Genomic DNA, 20,132 nt, shown 5'->3' with positions numbered 1-20,132 from the left:
CCCATAAGTGAAAGTCAAGAGGATTGCGGTCAGGAGAGCGTGGAGGCCATGGAATTGGTCCGCCTCTACCAATCCATCGGTCACTGAATCTGTTGTTAAGAAGCATACGAACACTTCGACTGAAATGTGCAGGAGCTCCATCGTGCATGAACCACATGTGTCTTACTTGTAAAGGCACATGTTCTAGCAGCACAGGTAGAGTATCCCGTATGAAATCATGGCGGTGAATCGAGGAATTACGGTACATACTGACGAAACTAAAATGAGCTCTAACATGGAAATTAAGCGTTTCCGGACACTTGTCAACATAACATCTTTTCTTTATTTGTGTGTGAGGAATATTTCCTGAAAGTTTGGCCGTACCTTTTTGTAACCCCCTGTATAGATAGTACCCCACAACCCTTATATATTTAAAGACGTCACGATTACCAGCCTAAGCTGCTTACTGAATAATATTTTTAGTGACTACCCGTTTCTGTAACACAGACCATCATGTGTCAACAAATATCAAGGTAATACACACTGATCAGCCAGAATATTATGACCGCCTACCTAATAGTCGGTATGTCCACCTTTGGCACGTGCAACAGCGGCGATATGTCGTGGCATGGGACCATTGATACTTTGGTAGGTCGCTGGAAGGAGCTGGCGCCACATCTGCACACACACACACTAGTCACTTAATTCCGGTAAATTTCGGGCAGGAGGACTGATGAGGTCTGACGCCATGTTCAAGCACATCTCAGATGTGTTAGGTCAGGTTCAGACCTGGCTAGTTGAGGGGGGTGGGGAGGCAGCACATGAATTGGAACTCGCCGTTGTGTTTCTCGATATACTCCATCAGACTCATGGGCTTGTGACATGTCTTGTTGGAAAAGTGCCACTGCCGTCGAGAAACACGATTGTCATGGAGAGGTGTACGTGGTCTGCAACCAGTGTACGATACTCCTTGCCCGTGAATGTTCCCAGTAGAGATGGGTAGTTCGCCAATGAACGGGTGCAAAGGAACGGTTCACCAAGATGAACGAAAGGACCCAGGAACGAATTCCAAGGAACGATTGGTTCATAGTTCACTAGTTCACTTCGGTCGCGGCGCTCACTTCGGCAGTAATCGTTCCAGCCTCGGTCGCGTGGTCGTCTCAGTCTCAGTCTCCCTCGGCCGCACTCGTCGTTCTTCGCATGACCACCTGTCTCAGTTCCACTGCCGACTGCTCCAAGTTAGGTCAGTATCCAGATGCTCCTTTCGTTCACTGCGCTCGCCCATTTTGCATGTGTTCCAAAGTGTTCTTGCACTTGGTTCTGGCTATTCAGCGTCCACGACCGGTAATCAAAAAAGTATTTTATAGTTACGTAAATTACATAAAAATTACGTTGTATGTATAGGTACGTCTTTTCAGGTAACAAAAGGGTATATCAGCTCACTTCATTATATCGATAAAGAGCAGAAGACATACTTATAACAAGGCAAGTTTTTTTATTCATATATTTTTTGGTTTCATCGACTTAGTTGCTAAATCAAGTTTCAATAATTTGCTTAATTTTAAGTGTAAGAAATTCATATAAAAAGATTTTCGTGTGTCTTTCATATACAAAACATTACATTTAGGAAGGCTCTAAATATTTTTAAGTTTGGTTGTTTCCATTTTGCATTAGCTGCTAGTTTGGTTTCTTTAAAAAAAATAAAATAACAAAAAGTGGGTTGTGGGTCATTTTGGCTCAGTAGGAAAAGCAGTGCCTCTCCATTTGAAAAGAGATAGATTGCCATAAAATCGTATTTACTTATTATCTCAAAAACATTTGTTCAGAAGGAGCTTTCAAACCAGAAACTTTATTACTGCGAACTTAATTATCATTATTATTGGTATATTAACTTTAATAATGCAACATAAAAACCCAATTTTTACTAAGCGTGTGAGCAAGTGTGATGAGAAAGCCAAATTTTATTTTATGCTTCCATAAAGTCTCTACTTCGCCTACGAACCCAGAGACAACGTGAAGTATATAAAGGGTGTAAACGATTATTGTTTACAACGTAGCATAGCTATGTAGTTGAAGTCGAAACGAAGAATTTTATACAAGACACTTGTGGTCTATTAAGTTGGGAAACAGCCACCAACAGATTTACAAGACCACATGAGCTATAGCCCATGCGCGTGGCATGAGTTTTTCATGTTCTCTTCTCCAGCTCTCTACACATCGACACCGATTGCTTCGCAATTGTTGCTTCCATTAGCTTGTTATTTCTTCTCTGCCTAATTATTACATGTTTGTCTGTTTGTTGTATCTGCTCGTAAAGGGCAACACATCATCCGTAATTGGTGGGCAGTCTGTACTCGGGGCCGATTTTCCGTACACCACCCTACATTATTTCCCTGCGATCAGCCACACAACACTACAGCTGGCTAAACGAGAGGTTCTGCAGAATCACAGAAATTACTTCCAAAATTCTGTAATGAATAAAAACTCCAGGGAGAGAGGCAAGTGACCCCTCTTGGTGCCCTCCATCCTTCAGTTACTTACACTACTAGTTTTCAGTTTTTCATAAGAAACACATACCAAGCACAAATGGACTGTGAACGAGTAAAAAATGAACGGTCCCCAAAAAAGAACGATCAGCAGTGAACTAGTTCCCAAGGATGAACGAGTTTGCCCATCTCTAGTTCCCAGAGTATAATAGCCCGCCGCCAGCTTGTCTCCGTCCCGCAGTATTGGTGGCAAGGGGCTGTTCCTCTGGAAGACGACGGATACGAGCCCTCCCAGAGACATGATGAAGAAGGTATCGGATTCATAGGACCACGCAATGCTTAGTCACTGCGCCAGCGTCCAGTGCCGATGATCAGTCGCGGTTGCCGATGTCGTGGCCGGCTGCTGGGGTCCGCCGTTAGGAGTGTTGAGACACACTTGTACTCTACCCAGCATTAAAAATGTGTTAGCCGGCCGGAGTGGCCTTGCGGTTCTAGGCGCTACAGTCTGGAGCCGAGCGACCGCTCCGGCCGCAGGTTCGAATCCTACCTCGGGCATGGATGTGAGTGATGTCCTTAGGTTAGTTAGGTTTAAGTAGTTCTAAGTTCTAGGCGACTGATGACCTCATAAGTTAAGTCGCATAGTGCTCAGAGCCATTTCAACCATTTTTTATTAAAAATATGTTAGTTCTGCCACAGTTCGCCGCCTGTCCTGTTTCACCGGTCTGCCCACCCTACGACGTCCGACGTGTGTAATGAGGGGTGGCCTCCTAGCCCACGAAGTCAGGACGTGGTTCCACGTTTGTTTCGCCACGTGTTGAAGACGCTCTCCACAGCACTCCTAAACACCCGACAAGTCGTGCAGTTTCCGAAATGCTCGTGTCAAGCCTCCGGCCCATCACGATCTGCTCTCATACATCGTGCGCATTCCCCATTCTACATATGGACGGTAGGCTCACTGATACTGAATGTGCCGTGCGTGTGTCTCACTAAAAGTCATTCCTCGCCAGGGGACTCATCGCCTGGGCGGGTTTATATCGATAGAAGGTCGGTGGTAATAATGTTCTGGCTGGTCAGTGTACTTATCATAGGTAATGATGAAATACACTACTGGCCATTACAATTGCTACACCAAGAAGAAATGCAGACGATAAACGGGTATTCATTGGACAAATATATTATACTAGAACTGAAATGTGATTACATTTTCACGCAGTTTGGGTGCATAGGTCCTGAGAAATCAGTACCCAGAACAAGCACCTCTGACCGTATTAGCGGCCTTGATACGCCTGGGCATTGCATCAAACAGAGCTTGGATGGCATGTACAGGTACAGCTGCTCATGCAGCTTCAACACGATACCACAGTTCATCAAGAGTAGTTAAAAAAATGGCTCTGAGCACTATGGGACTTAACTACTGTGGTCATCAGTCCCCTAGAACTTAGAACTACTTAAACCTAACTAACCTAAGGACATTACACACATCCATGCCCGAGGCAGGATTCGAACCTGCGGCCGTAGCAGTCGCGCGGTTCCTGACTGCGCGCCTAGAACTCAAGAGTAGTGACTGGCGTATTGTGACGAGCCAGTTGCTCGGCCACCATTGACTAGACGTTTTCAGTTGGTGAGATCTGGAAAATGTGCTGGCCAGGGCAGCAGTCGAACATTTTCTGTATCCAGAAAGGCCCACACAGGACCTGCAACTTGCGGCCGTGCGTTATCCTGCTGAAATGTAGAGTTTCGCAGGGATCGAATGAAGGGTAGAGCAACCGGTCGTAACACATCTGAAAAGTAACGTCCACTGTTCAAAGTGCCGTCAATGCGAACAAGAGGTGACCAGGACGTGTAACCAATGGCACCCCATACTACCACGCCGGGTGATACCCCAGTATGGCGATGACTAAGACACGCTTCTAATGTGCGTTCACCGCGATGTCGCCAAACACGGATGCGACCATCATGATGCTGTATACATAACCTGGATTCATGCGAAAAAAAGAAGTTTTGCCATTCGTGCACCCAGGTTCGTCGTTGAGTACACAATCGATAAAACAGGCGCTCTTGTCTGTAATGCAGCGTCAAGGGTAACCGCAGCCATTGTCTCCGAGCTGATAGTCCATGCTGCTGCAAATGTCGGCGAACTGTTCGTGCAGATGGTTGTTGTCCTGCAAACGTCTCCATCTGTTGACTCAGGGATCGAGACGTGGCTGCACGATCCGTTACAGCCATGCGGGCAAGATGTCTGTCATCTCGACTGCTAGTGATACGAAGCCGTTGCGATCCAGCATTTCGTTCCGTATTAGCCTCCTGAACCCACCGATTTCATATTCTGCTAACTGTCATTGGATATCGACCAACGCGAGCAGCAATGTCGCGATACGATAAACCGCAATTGCGATAGGCTGTAATCCGACCTTTATCAAAGTCGGAAACGTGATGGTACGGATTTCTCCTACTTACACGAGGCATCACAACTACGTTTCACCCGGCAGCGCCGGTCAACTGCTGTTTGTGTATGAGAAATCGGTTGGAAACTTTGCTCATGTCAGCACGTTGTAGGTGTCGCCACCGGCGCAACGTTGTGTGAATGTTCTGAAAAGCTAATCATTTGCGTATCACAGCATCTTCTTCGTGGTGTAGCAATTTTAATGGCCAGTAGTGTATATTATGAATTATTCTATCATAAATCTACTCATCAATGGAAAATCATATTGCCCATTATAGCTGTGATGCCTTGTGACTATCAGTAGATATCATTATAGAAGAACAACAACAACTAACATTTCATTTTATTACTGACACTATAGTATTATCTAAATTTATGTTGGTGATCATTACATGTTATTCACACAAATTGAAGGTTGCAGATTCAACTAAATAGCTAGATATCACAATTTCAAGCAACTAAAATAAGAATCATCACACAGAAAATTTTGTAGTGAAGTGAACCAGGAAGCTTGTTTTATTGGCAGAACACTCAGAAGTCGAATCAGATCCACTAAAGAGATTGCTTGCACTACGTTTGTCCGACATCTGCTGGAGTACTGCTGTGCGGTTTGGGATCCTTACCAGACAGGATGGATGGATGGATGGATGGATGGATGGATGGCTGACATCGAAAAAGTTCAAAGAAGGACAGATCGTTTTGTACTAGCGCGAAATTGGGAAGAGAATGTCACGGTTAATATACACGAGCTCGAGTAGCAATGGTTAAAAGAGAGGCGTTTTCGTTTCTGCGAGATATTGTCCGAAAAGTTGAATCACCGCCTTTCTCCGAATGCGAAAATGTTTTGTTGACTCTCGCTTACATATAAAGAAACGATCTTCGTAATAAAACAAGAAAAGCACAGCCTGTACAGAAATACATAGGTGTTCTTTTTCCCACTGGTCATTCGAGAGTGGAACTGATTTTTGTTTCATTAACTACACTTTTTTCAACCTAACAGAATGTGAACATCAGTTATTGGACATAAAATTCCTACAGTAGTAAGACACAGTTCTCCAAAAAAATTCGGAAAATTCTCCTAACATTATAAGATTTCAGACTGCTTTATTATTTTTAAGTTAATATATATAACTGCTGGCAGATTCAATGTTTGCACCATAGAACAACAGAAGTCTGTAATCAGAGAAGGGGGCGCGTGGGGGCAGAAGGGAGCGGGGGGCGCGTGGGGGCAGAAGGGAGCGGGGGGCGCGTGGGGGCAGAAGGGAGCGGGGGGCGCGTGGGGGCAGAAGGGAGCGGGGGGCGCGTGGGGGCAGAAGGGAGCGGGGGGCGCGTGGGGGCAGAAGGGTGCGGGGGGCGCGTGGGGGCAGTAATTCATAGCTTCATTGAAGACTTTCAGTACAATATGGGAACAATCTTTTATCACAGCAAAGTGTTTACCAGTGGACTGCATAGGTCAAATGTGGTCGAACGAGCTTGAACAATATAGAAAGTGCAGAGCAGCCATAACTAATGCCAATACTAAACGAGTCAGTGCCATGATTCTGAATAGCGGACGAGTGATCCCTAATAGTGTGACATATTATATATACAGATTCTGCATGGTTCTGCATATGTAATCGTGCATAACAGGCTCACTTATCACCCAGTCTGGCGACATGGACTCCAAAACAACCCTATGAAGAGCACAATGTAACCTTGTGAAAAGCTATCAGCACTCAGTGCACCGTCATGCTAACGAAGGTGAGATGTCTCTGAAACGAGTTATCACTGGAAATGGGTGCACTTGAAGAGGGCCATCTATTCAGCTCTGATCAACTCCAATCAGCTCTCCCCCCCCCCCCCCCCCCCCATGGGTCTCGGAAAGAATGTGCAATGGAGGACCATGTACAAGTAGGGTGACGAGCTATAAGAAACTATAAAAATTTGTTGCAGATAGTTAGTGACTTACCCTCATAGATAACATCCTTCTACTTTTAATTACTAACTGCATGAAAATGCGAGTATTGACAAATTAAAATTTGATACAAGAACACCGAATAACAAATCGAAATAATACCTTTTAATTTCTAGATACTGAACAGTATTATCTATCTGTGTAACTATCTTTTCACAGTAGGGGTTTCACATATCCATCAAATTTTATTTACTTTCTTGCAATCAGTACCTGATAGGATAAATAAATTATTTTCGTAAAAATTGTGATTTGATAAAAAGATACGGAGTGTAGGAGTAAATACAAACTGCACTGCCCATGTGTGTGTACTTTTATTACTGTAAATAAGTCCATTTACTAAATGAAGAGCGTGTCATTGTTGGACAATTAATAACCTTGTAATGTACTGTGCTTAACAGCAGTCGAGAATCTTCTACCTTCAAAGACGAATTTTTCTATTTTATTTATCACCTCATCCTCTCCACCTGTGTCCATCGCCTACTGCACCCTCTCTCTTTCCATGTCGTCCTCTATCTGTCTCAGCTTTCCCCAAACCATGCCCATGCCCAAGTGTAGCCCCTGCAAAATAGATTCAGAAAGCAGGCTGATACTACGCAACATATCTGTCATGCAGTGTAGCCTACATGTCAGGGGGCTGGAGAGCCAACTCTTGCCCCTGATTTGCACGCCATCCTGCAAACCCGTCTATAAGATAGTTGGTACTATTCCCACATGCTACATCTGTAGTGCATGACAGACTATATGGCAGGGACTGGAAAAAAGTTTGTACCCATATCTCTGCTCGTATTGGAACTAGGAGGTTGTGACCCTGTGACAAATTCGGCTGCAACCCATCTAGGGGTTTGGGAGGATACCTCTCTCTCTCTCTCTCTCTCTCTCTCTCTCTCTCTCTCTCTCTCTCTCGCTCTCCCTCTCATCCCCCCACCACTGCTCCCTTTGTATGTGTAACAGACTGTGTTGTACTACTTTAGGAAGACCCCCAAATTCTCTAGGAATGATTAAAGAAGAAGAGGTCCAGTTTGTAAGGTCTCCCATCATTAGTTTGATTTTTATTTGCAAGAAAAAGACAAGAGATTTTCCTGTAGTTTTCTCATTTGTAGACGCTGAAGACAGCCAATGTGCGGCTGAACCAGTTAGGATTATAATCATTTTTCTGAAACTGGCAGTTAAAGAAGGTGCGTGTGCATTGCGTACTGACCTGGGCGTGGGCGTGCGGCCGCGGAGGTTGTTCCTGGAGGCGACGGCGGTAGGAACTGGCGGCTTCTTCCTTGTATTAGGCGGCAGATCCCTCGGGCGTAGGTTCCGCACTGGGACGGCGGGAGACGCCGGGACCAGCTGGTGCCGCCGAGGCGGCGGCTGCTGCTGCTGCTTCTGCTTCTTCGCGGTGTCCTGACTGCCGCCAGCCGGCTTGCTGCGCACTGGCTGGACACCACCTCGCGTCAGACTCGCGATCACCCGTTTCCTGCATAAATCGTGACCAATCGTCTGATTAACGTCTCTATTCACCGTCTCCCATATATCGAACACAATGTACACTGCTAGGCACTGGCAAGGATAGCGAACAACCAAGTATTACCTGCTGTTTCAATACAGTATACTAGCAAGAATACATTAATGAATGTGTAGGTTATTTGGGAGAATACTGCACACAAAATGTTGCACATAGGTCTGCAACAACGTATCTCGACAATGAGTCGAACTGAGCCCCAACAGCAGATATGCATCTTCAGCCCTACAGCAGAGTTCATCAATCTTAGTGGCTGTCGAGCTCTGGTGTGCGTGACTCTCCTGATGCTATCAATGTATGAGACATCTGGAGGATGTACCGCCCAGGTCAACAGTCGAATAACCTCTGTAACCAATTACGTCAGAGGAGCACGGATAACAATGCGGTCTTGCGTTATCTTTCTGAAAGGTAAGGTCTCAGAACACTGGAAAATAAGGCACAGCCACAAGCCCAAAGTAGTCTATGCAAACAAGAGGTGATCCTGTTGTGTACCCAATGGCACCACATTCCATCACGCCTAGTATTGGGTCCACACGGCGATGACAAATGGAATCTAGTGAAGTGCCATCTCGTCTGACTATCCAACACTGTTACGGCCATTGTGATGCTGGACGCTGAACCAGTTTTGTCTGAAGAGGCGACAAGGGTCCACCAAGCGTCCAGTGTTATTGCTGGACGTAGAATTGTCGGGGAGTTGCTATCTGCTACTGCGTCAAGGGAAACCACAACCCATGACCGTATTTCTAACAGTTTATGGTGCTCTGGGAGTCGTCGCACTGCCCATGTGTGTACTTTTCTTGGTGTAAAGAACTGCATTCACTAACTCAGGGGCATGATGTAGCTGGACGATCCCGCACAGGCTTTGCGAACAATACATTTGTCCTCCCAGGCGGTACACACGTGGAGCCATATTAGCATGGCAGACATAGCATCTTGACCAATGCGATAATCTCAACCACAGTCCTGCAGCTGTCGAAATCAACCAGGTGCAAGTAGATGTTTCTACTCTTTAGGCGATGCATAACACTAACTTCTCATAAAATCAACCAACAAGATTCCAATGCAGTTTCTGAATGAGAAACCCACTGCAGAATATTTCCTTCCATGCAGAACGGTGGTGACGATTCGCCTATCTACTATATGCAAACGCGCTGAAATGCCAATCATTTCCATATCGAAGTAGTTGTAAGTACTACTGTTGCCACTTTCACGTTAGCTGCGTGGCGGCTTCATGATACTGTAATTTTAACTATGTAATCGCAGAAATTATATAAAATCATTAATACAGCATCAACAATAAGAAACTGACATCGTAGTCGAGTACATCAACTCGGAAGTGCTGCTGCATGCAAGATAGGCGTGCTGTCAACAGCTTGCGTCATCTGTACGTAACAAACGCGTGCACATGTTGAAACTACAGCGGCAATTGGCAATGTGAGATGGAGTGAAAATGGTGGGGTAACCATTTTTCTCGGGTGTGTCAACACATGACTTACCAGACGAACAGCGACAGAGGAAATCGCAGATTTAGCAAGCCGAACTCGGAGATAAAATATCGAGTCTCGTGGTTCTCGTAGATAGGATCAGTATCTACAAGGGCTACCCAAGGACAAGGGCTACAACTCGAGGGAGTACCAGCAGTCACGTGATCTCATCCCAAAAAGGTGAGACGGAGATGCCATACCATAGTAATTAAGGTATTGTGTGGACTTTTTCCAAATAATACTGGGCTTGATCGCTCGTTTGGTGAATCATTAAAGATGGCCTTGAGGAACTATGTAAGTGCCAGAGATATATATATACATTTTAGAGAGAGAGAGAGAGAGAGAGAGAGAGTGTGTAAGAAGAAGCTACAGGATGAAAACTGGTGTCCCTACGCAGCATAGTTCTATCTAAATACAGTAAAACTGTGTCTGCCTCCTCCGCATCCGTAAGTAACCCAGTGAATGCTAGTGTAGTCCTCTTGCGTACTCTATGTTGATTGGACGTTCGACACTTTACCTCCATCCTACAGCATCCTGCAGCACACTGCAGGTAAGTTTTAGGGCTTTCCGGTTAAAAGGAACAGAGATCGTAAACCTTTTAAGTATTTATCCCCGAAGAGAACTCTGCATGACGCGAAAGGCGTAGGCACGTCAGCAGGCCGTTAGGTCGTGGAGGGGGTATCTTAAGAGCTGTTAGCTGCCAGTGGAATGCGCACAGGAGAGCAAACATCAAGGCGCGCGACTGACCTCTTATATGCTGTGCAATTTGTCAGCGTTATCCTGTTTTTCTCTATATACTGTACTCCTGTGAAACACCTTCGCTTGGAAGTAGTCATGTTTTAATCGCAAACTGAAAGCATGTTACCTCACATGTTGTCAACACTACACCCTCGACTGAAACAATTGTAAGTTCAAGGGACTTAACAAGCATTTCGAATAACGGATTTCGATTTAACGCGAGTTTGATTAAGATGAAATCAGGAAAAAGTGGAACCAGAGTGTACGTAGTTTCAATAACATACTAATTTCTTCACGAAGGCAGAAATTAATATCTAGAACTCAGAATAAAGTTTTACCAGTTTCATTATTTTTTATTTTAATATTTCAATCGAAATGCACACACTATTTCAATCGAAATGCACACACTATATTCCGCGAATATGTAGGAAAACTGCACTTTCATTAATTTTACCATGCTAAACATTCGGTGTGTACAAAATGGGAGTGCTTACGACAAATCCTCTTAAAAACGAGATTTTGTCTTTATGAATTTAGTGCGCCATTCCCCCACTTGCTGCAAACCCTTCAGTGCCCGAACTAACAGCAAATTACTGAAGCTGTTTTTTCAGGTACATAACCTCCGACATGTGTGTTTGACCTCCACGTTGACTAGGCCACTGAAATAAGCGTTCTTCAAGAGGAGGAGACTCAGTTAGCCGGTCCTCTTTGTCCCTCCCTCCTTATGATACATTTCAGCAGTCTTACCGTTCAGCTTCGTGATTGTGGACAGCGTGGATGACTGAATCCCGAAACCTTCCGCTGCATCCTGTTTTTTCACCACCAGGGGTTCAATAACTCGTTTCTTTTCTTCGGAAGTCTAACGCATTTACTTCTTTCAAGTCATTTTTACAACTTATTTATGAACTGTGGTAAGTTATGCGTTCGTGAGTAAAAGGAGTGCCACAAAGAGTTGAATGACGAAACAATTATCTGAACAACTGACGCAATAATTCGAATTACCGAATGTTGTCCGCTGACTCTACGCTGCGACCTGCCACAGTAGTAGCTTCGACAAAACACACAGGATTTCTTCGATTTATGGAGGTTATGTTAACGAACTTGACGAGCAGTTCGATTTATTGCGAAATTCGATTTATTGAAGTTGGTGTAAGCAAGAGTCGCCTCTAAAAATATGGGTTTGCCTTAACGCATATTTACACAGTCATAGCTGTATTTCGTTTACTCTGTTGCATTCACGTGACTCGTTCGTCCTCTGCGACTGCACCCAAGCCGCCAATAATCGAAAGAACATCCAGCCATACTTTTATTTGGCACAGGCGTATTTCTAAGGAAACCCCTACGAACTGCGAACGATGTTGCTCAAAGACTCCATAAGCTTCTGTAATATTTCCTTAGAGACTGAACTACAATTTTTTCGATACAATTTTTTTTTCCTAAAAACCAGAACAACTTTCGGCATACTTGCGAAATGCCATTTAGTCAACATGCCACCATCATTCGTACTTTAAGTTGGCAAAAGGGCGAAATGCGCTGTACAATTTGCTTCGAATAAGGTCGGCGAATTGCCAGATATCTAACACGGAACATATTAAAAATGGTCCAATATACGTTTAATAACAAGCCACGAAGTACCACATGTGTCAAACACACAAACCTGGACCCAGAACGTCGGCTGCAGCCAGTGAGAATTTTGTTTACCAGTGATTCAAACGCCATTGGGACTGAAGGGACACTACTGGCGACACGTCACGCTCGATTGTTGATGAGCGTAACGACGAACACCGAACAAGTGCTGACGAGTGTTTGTACAAAACGTGATTTCCTTTATGACTGAGAACACCACATAGCTCGACGATGCATGATCCTATTGTAGGTAGTATACCGCAGTTTACCTCCAACCTTTTAACTGCATTACCCATTCAGTTAAAAGGGGCAAATTAACTAAAGAGGAAGACTAACATGGATGCAGCTTGGCATTTTTCCCATAACAAATCATTGACAATGATGAAAGAAGCGGCGATGAATGGAAAATTCTTAGCATCGAGTGAGGTTTGGAAACTGGACTTTTAGCCTGACACCCATTTAGCCACTGCAGCACACCCCGGATTGATGTAAAAAATGGTTCAAATGGCTCTGAGCACTATGGGACTCAACATCTGAGGTCATCAGTCCCCTAGAACTTAGAACTACTTAAACCTAACTAACCTAAGGACATTACACACATCCATGCCCGAGGCAGGATTCGAACCTGCGACCGTAGCAGTCGCGCAGGATGTCGTCAGAATCAGTGATTAGCAAGAGCAGAATTAACGCCGCTACACACAAAGAGCTGGGTGATTGGATAAAAGAAGAGCATGCGGATGGAATATAATAATAATAATTCATTTTGCCTTTTCCCCGGTCCTAATGTTTGTTCAGTATTGATTCACTCGCACTTGGGAACCTTATTCGCCCTTCGGCCCATCTTGTTTTCGCCCTGCCTGTAATTCTGTCCGAGGAACATGTCGCAACATCGCATTTAGAGTTATATGTTATCCTGCTGCAAATCTTTAATTCCGATATCATGCGTTTTATTATATAATGAGGTGAATATTTTGATGTACCTTTACACTCGCGTGCGTCACAGACTGACATCATGTCCACTTTTGTATGTCTAGAATGAAAATGGAAAGCTATGTCTTGTAGTGGGACGCGAAATTGAAGCGTCACCCATCCACCAGTGTCAGCCCAGTTTGCAGGTGAATATAAGTTTAATTTAGTGTTTTGTTTATGTATTTTGTAATATTTGTAATGGTTGTGAATTATCTAAAGTTTTGTATTTATTTTATGTTTCATGTACGGAGAGGGCGGCGCAACGAACGGGGACAGCATCTTCAAAGCTATACGTCGCGGGTCGACAGCCGAAGAGCAACAGAAGATCCTGAAACCGAGTTGTTGCGTCGTGCTTCTAAAAAGTGAAAAAATTAGAATTTGTAATGTTTCTACAACAATGACGTCATAGAAAGTTTACTCATGTTGTAAATGTTCAGTCCTATCTTGTCAAGGCTAATGTTCACGTCTATATGTAGTATATATGAAGATAATAAACTAGTGTACACTACAAAAGTTTAAATACGTGTTCTGAGAATTTATTTATGAAGAATTATATTAAGGAAGAAGTATTACTGATTTATTTGACAAGATTATTAGTTTTTGACAACGTTCATCGCGAGTTTGAGTCTTAAAAGTTTATTCAATGTGGTTTTAATATTTATTAAAGCAGGTAACTTGCATTAATATAATTTCTGAGAAGAAACAAACAACATCTAAAATGAAAAAAAGTTTGCGCAAACCAATTGGACTGAGTGACGTAATTCTGCGCATACGACTCAAATGATGATGTTTTAATTACAGTTTCGTTCAAGAACCATTCAGAGACAACTTTAAAAATATTTTAAATAATTTTGAAGTGGTTTGTAACTGACGTAGGTGACGAAGTCTGCACATGGTCATATGTCAAAAGAAAATCATTTATACAAAACTTACGTCGTTACACTACAGTCTCTAGACTCTGGGGAGACACACTGTCTTCCAGCCCTTCGGGCAAAATGGACATGTGTTCCGAAGAGATTTCTACAGCTATCTTATGTTATTTATAGACCACACAGGTACACCATAAAATGACCAGTTTCCAACACACGCTAGACATTTTCTACTAATCCAATTTATTAGGGCACTAAAGTATATACAGGTGAACATTTAAAACTTGCACCTCTTATTTCCTAAACGGTTCAAGATACCGATAGGACGTTTATACAGGTGATAGTATGCAGAAATGCGCATAATTCTGTTGCAAATTTAATCCTCTTAGCTCTTATCACCTTAAATACTGAAGAAAATTGTTTTTTAAATGGAATGATGTTTGTAGCCCTTGAAAATCCGAATACAGTGATATAACGCACGTTGAAGTTGGCTTTAAATGTTCGCAAAAAATTCGAAAAATGTTATGAAGCAAAAAGGCAACGCAGCCGAAATGGCTACAGAGGTGTAAACTCCGCCCAGTAGAGCTGTCATGGCAAGCTCTCGGTTTATATGCAGGAAGAACATAGCTCTACGCTGCTAACCCCCTAACACGTATTTCTTCTTGGCCCTACTTTATTCATCCAGCTACGAGACCAAACCTAGTCTGAGATATCTACTTGGCAGCGTTTGCAGCCCAATACACGATCCTAGTCGGTTTTTCTTCCAGTTTTAGCTAAAACGTATTTCTTCTTGGCCCTACTTTATTCATCCAGCTACGAGACCAAACCTAGTCTGAGATATCTACTTGGCAGCGTTTGCAGCCCAATACACGATCCTAGTCGGTTTTTCTTCCAATTTTAGCTCATTCCTCGAATATTTTGCGGAAAGTTTCAACGCGAACATTAACGTGCGTTGTACCATTATTCTCGTCTTTCCAAGAGATATAGTCTGTCGTTATGAAGTATCTTGTTGTTTTCTTTTTCAAACATACTTGCTTAAATATATTGGTTAATACGAGAATTTGTAGTATTTTTTATTCTTGTTTTTAGCCCAAAGACTAGTCTGTGGGAGTTCTTCACGTGACTATATCCTGTGAAAGTCTTTATCTTTGCATAGTTTACATCTACATCTATACTCTGCAAACCACCTAGAGGTGCATGGCAGAGGGTACGTCCCACTATACCAGTTATTAGGGTCTCTTCCCGTTCCAGTCACGTATGGAGCGCGGGAAGAGAGATTGATTGAATGCTTCTGTGCGTGCATTAATCATTATCATCTCAGCCTCACGATCCCTTTGTGAGAGATACGTAGGGGATTGTACTATATTCCAAGAATCATCATTTAAAGACTGTTCTTGAAACTTTGTTAATAGACTTTCTCGGGATAGTTTAGGTCTATCTTCAGGAGTCTGGTAGTTGAGATCCTTCAGTATCTGTTACACTCTCCCACGGATTAAACAAACCTGTGACAATTCGTGCTGCCCTTATATGTAAACGTTTAATGTTCCCTGTTAGTCCTATTTGGTACGGGCCGCACGAGTGACTTGTAAGCAATCTCCTTTGTAGACTGACTGCGCTTTCCCAGTATTCTACTAATAAACTGAAGTCCGCCACCTGCTTTACTCACGACTGAACCTTCGTGATAATTCCATTTCACATCCATACGAAGTCTTAAACCCAGAAATTTGTATGAGTTGGCCGATTCCAACAGCGACTCATTGATATTATAGTCACATGATACTACGGTTTTTAGTTTTGAGTTCCTGCTACCTACAACCCCCATAACCGTATGAATCTACTTATATTGCACTCAAGCCCTGGTCACGCTATACAGTTTTAACCTCAGACACGTCTTCCTTCAATTGCTAATTACGATGTCTGTATGCCTCAGGATGTATCCCTTTGACCGATTGCTTCTTTTTAGTTAAGTTGTGCCACAATTTTTTTCCCCAGTTTGTTCAGTACTTCCTCACAAACCCTGTCGCTCCTACAAACGTGCTCTCTGCATTCCGTGCTGCGGTTTTTTTTTTGTTATGGCTGTACTGTTCGCCAAACGCTCATACCTGTGCTGAGAGACGGCGTTGTGACCATACTTATTATCCGATTTTTCGGAAACTATTGGGCGAAACAATTAGATTTTTGTACATCTTCCAGTCTGATATCATCACTCGATAAAGAACTGAATTTGTTTTCATTATCTGCCATACATTCTGCGCAGCATCAAATTAAGTAAAACATTGCACGAAATTTTAAAGAGTTTGCAAAGGTAAATACGAATTGCGAATGGTTGATTTTAGCTCATACCTTGCAGGATACGAAATATAGAAAAAAATACCGAAATTTTATCTAAAACTGAGAGCAGAGCGACGTCACATTTCGTTTACGACTTATTGGGTTTTACATCGGATAGGCGGTGGCGCGTGACGCGCCCATTCACGTCCCTGCGCATCGCGAATCACGGGGTCCTAACAATCGTCATATTCCATGAACGATTCATGATACTGAACCGAGTTTTTCTTTGCAAATGATAACACGTAATGACTCTCATAAGCTTTCCGATAAGTACTCGAAACTTTTTTTATTCGTCGAAACGTGGAAGTAACTTGTCCGCAACAGTCAGGGGTCACCAGCTCAGGACGCATGATGAAGTCCATAGCACTGCAGTGAAACCCAAGCGGCGTTCACAGCACCTGGGGAACGGCGTAGCAAGACGTGTACACGTACCCACAGCAGCGAAAGCATTAGTTATTACATGTACCCATATTGTCATCAGGATTCTTCTACAGCACCACTGTTCGAAAGCTATTCTCTCCGTGTGTTTGCTATCTATAATCCACGTTTCATTTCCGTGTAAGGCTATGTTTCACACAAATACCTTCAGAAAAACTTTCTAAACATACGAGGGCTATTCGGAAAGTAAGGTCCGATCGAGCGGAAGTGAAAATCCCATAAAGCTTTGCACAGATGTGTTGGACAGTGTCTCTAGTATGCCCGTCGATCACGTCACTTCGCTTCGCTTCGCTCTCTCCAGTTCTGACCGCACAATGAGCACATAAAGATGCCTAGCTAAACAGTGTCTCCCGCAAAGTATGAGGGCCAAGTGAGAGACTTCGACTGATGTCAAGCAACCCATATAACATAGCTGTCATGGGTGTCCTCCTGCATGGCAACTCTCGGCCGCACTCTGCAGGGGCAATGAAGATGCTCCTGCAGCGTTTTCGATAGGAAGTGTTTGGTCACCCACAATACAGCCCGTAACTGGATGCCCCTACGTTTCATATCTGCTCGCGTGAACCTCTGGCTTTGGAGACGACTTTTTGTACGGTCAACGAGCTGTAGACAAGCGTAGAGAATTGGCAGGAAGCACAGGCGGCTGCCTTCTATGACGGGGGTACTGGAAAGGTGGTACACAGCTAGGGCAAAGTGTAAGTCGGAGCGGCGACTGTGTAGAGAAGTAGCTGGAAGTTTTAGCTAACTGTAGCAAATAAAACATTTTTTTAATTCTCACAGTGGTTTCCATTTCGCGACCGATCAGACCTTACTTTCGGAATAGTCCTCGAAATTTTGCATTCGGCGTTAAACACGATTCCGTATTCATAAATGCTTTTCTCACTACTTCCGATCTGTGTTTTATATTCTCTCGACATCGATCATTATACAGGGTGTCTATTTTGAAGAGGTCTCTGCGCATGCGCGACAAATGGCAGGAGAGTGGGTGGTACGTTCATCGCTTGTTTGGCCTTTACGAATTCAGTTGATATGGGGCGCTTTCCGGGAGATGACCGCGCGTTCTGTGTGCGAGAGTTTTACAAAAACGGTGATTCGGTGACTGTAGCACAGAGTAAATTTTGCAGTGATAATGGACTGCATAATGTAAATGATGCTCCAAGTGTTACCCTTACCCGAAAATGGATCAAAACGTTTGAGGAGACCGCTTCAGCATTGTCCAAACGGAAATCCGGGCGACCAAGCTAATAAAGAACGGACAAATCCGTGGAGAGTATAAATCGGCGTGTTCGTGACGATGCTAACTTTTCCATTCGTAAGGGTGCGTAGATCATCACTGCACCGCCGGCCGGGGTGGCCGAGCGGTTCTAGGCGCTACAGTCTGGAACCGCGCAACTGCTACGGTCGCAGGTTCGAATCCTGCCTCGGGCATGGATGTGTGTGACGTCCTTATGTTAGTTAGGTTTAAGTAGTTTTAAGTTCTAGGGGACTGATGACTTTAGAAGTTAAGTCCCATAGTGCTCACAGCCATTTGAACCAATTCCATCACTGCACCAAATTCAGCAAAAAGATCTTAAACTGCACCCTTGTTGTTGTTGTTGTTGTTGTCTTCAGTCCTGAGACTGGTTTGATGCAGCTCTTCATGCTACTCTATCCTGTGCAAGCTTCTTCATCTCCCAGTACCTACTGCAACCCACATCCTTCTGAATCTGCTTAGTGTATTCATCTCTTGGTCTCCCTCTACGATTTTTACCCTCCACGCTGCCCTCCAATGCTAAATTTGTGATCCCTTGATGCCTCAAAACATGCCCTACCAACCGATCCCTTCTTCTAGTCAAGTTGTGCCACAAACTTGTCTTCTCCCCAATCCTATTTAACTGCACCCTTACAAAATTCAATTGGTGCAAAAATTACAGCCTCAAGATGCCAGACTTCGGTTGCAGTTTGTTACTGGTGTGTCTGAGTGCTCTTCATTTAACAATATCTTGTTATCTGACGAGGCATATTTTCATCTGAATGGTCAACCCAATAAGCAAAATTGCCGCTACTGGAGAGCAACGAATCCTGAACAGAAGCATGAGAAACCCGTTCATTCCCCAAAAGTTAACATACGTACTGCGAAGTCGGCTCGATGAAGATTTGCGGTCGTGCAGTAACAGTGAGTTTGGAACGTTATGTGACGATGTTAAATGCCTTTTTGCTGCCTGACTTGTAAAACTTTCTTGGTTATAACCAAAGAACATGGTTTCAGCAAGACGAAGACACAGCACACATGTCCAATGGGTCTATACGGAGAGTTCGTGAAATTTTCCCCAGGCAAACTGATCTCCAGGAGGGGTGACTTAAATTGGACCACACGCAGTCCTGATTTGACCCCCAAGGACTTATCTTATCGGATTGTGTCGAGTCTGAAGTGTATGTCAACAACCCGACTTCTCTTGAGCAACCGAAAGAAAATTTTCACAGCGAAGTGGCAGCCATCCCAGTGTCCACATTCCGAGCCATCATGGAAAATTATTTTCATCGTTCAGATGAGGGCCTTAGGCATGCTGGATTGCATTTAAAAGGCATTATTTTTAAGAAGTATATTCCTGAACTGCGTATTTCAATAATAAATAAAAAAAATTGTCGATAGAACTCTACCTCTATTTTTCTGACACATCAAAGTTTCTTTTGAGACACCCTGTATAATAAAATTACGGACCCCGTAAGAGCGAAGTTGGGAGATGCAGGAAGTGGCGCGGCCTGCAGTGCAGCGATTTTGCCGCGGGTGCGGTCAGCGACCTGGCGATCGCCGCCTGCAGTGTACGTGCGTGGACAGAAAGCACGCCGGCTGACAAGGCGCTGGTTTTCATTAGGCGGGCCTGCCGTGCCATAAAGCCGCGGTTCGCCTGCGACGCGGCACTAACTCACCGATAACGAGCGCCGCGAGCCGCGGCTTATCTTAATGAGGCCCACTGGGCCGGCGGCGGCGCCTTCCTCAACACGGCGCGCGCTGCCTCGCATCCAGTCCTGGAACCCTCCCATCCCCACCTTCCGGGCGAGCCTTTATCAGTGGTCAGAGAAATCTAGCTGGACATCGTTTCCCTTGCTATAATAAGAGGCCAGACTAGGAGAGTGGGGAGGTAGCTTGTATACCATTTTATTCTGTGCAAGACAGCTGAAAAATATTTAAGTTACTGTCTTGAGATCTTTCGTCTGAAGACTCATTTCGTTTGACGCACCTCTCCACGGTACTCTATCCTGTACAGGCCTGTTGATCTCTCGACAATGACTACAACCTACACCTTTTTCTAGTTGCGTACTGTAGG

At 44.1% G+C, this 20,132-nt stretch overlaps 1 protein-coding gene across 4 annotated transcripts in view; it reads right to left on the bottom strand.

Moving 5' to 3' along the window:
- Positions 1-20,132, bottom strand: part of LOC124711127 (cytospin-A) — a 936,320-nt gene that overhangs the window by 226,441 nt on the left and 689,747 nt on the right. For all 4 annotated transcript variants that reach the window (XM_047241015.1, XM_047241018.1, XM_047241017.1 and 1 more), the window contains exon 3: positions 8,061-8,324. In XM_047241015.1, coding sequence (XP_047096971.1) covers positions 8,061-8,324 — 264 coding nt within the window. The remainder of the gene's footprint in view (positions 1-8,060; positions 8,325-20,132) is intronic.

Source organism: Schistocerca piceifrons, chromosome 8 (genome assembly GCF_021461385.2).
Source record: "Schistocerca piceifrons isolate TAMUIC-IGC-003096 chromosome 8, iqSchPice1.1, whole genome shotgun sequence".
In the NCBI taxonomy this organism is placed as follows: domain Eukaryota; kingdom Metazoa; phylum Arthropoda; class Insecta; order Orthoptera; family Acrididae; genus Schistocerca; species Schistocerca piceifrons.
The sequence above is the reverse complement of the archived record's forward strand: the minus strand, read 5'-3'. Positions and strand labels throughout refer to the sequence as shown.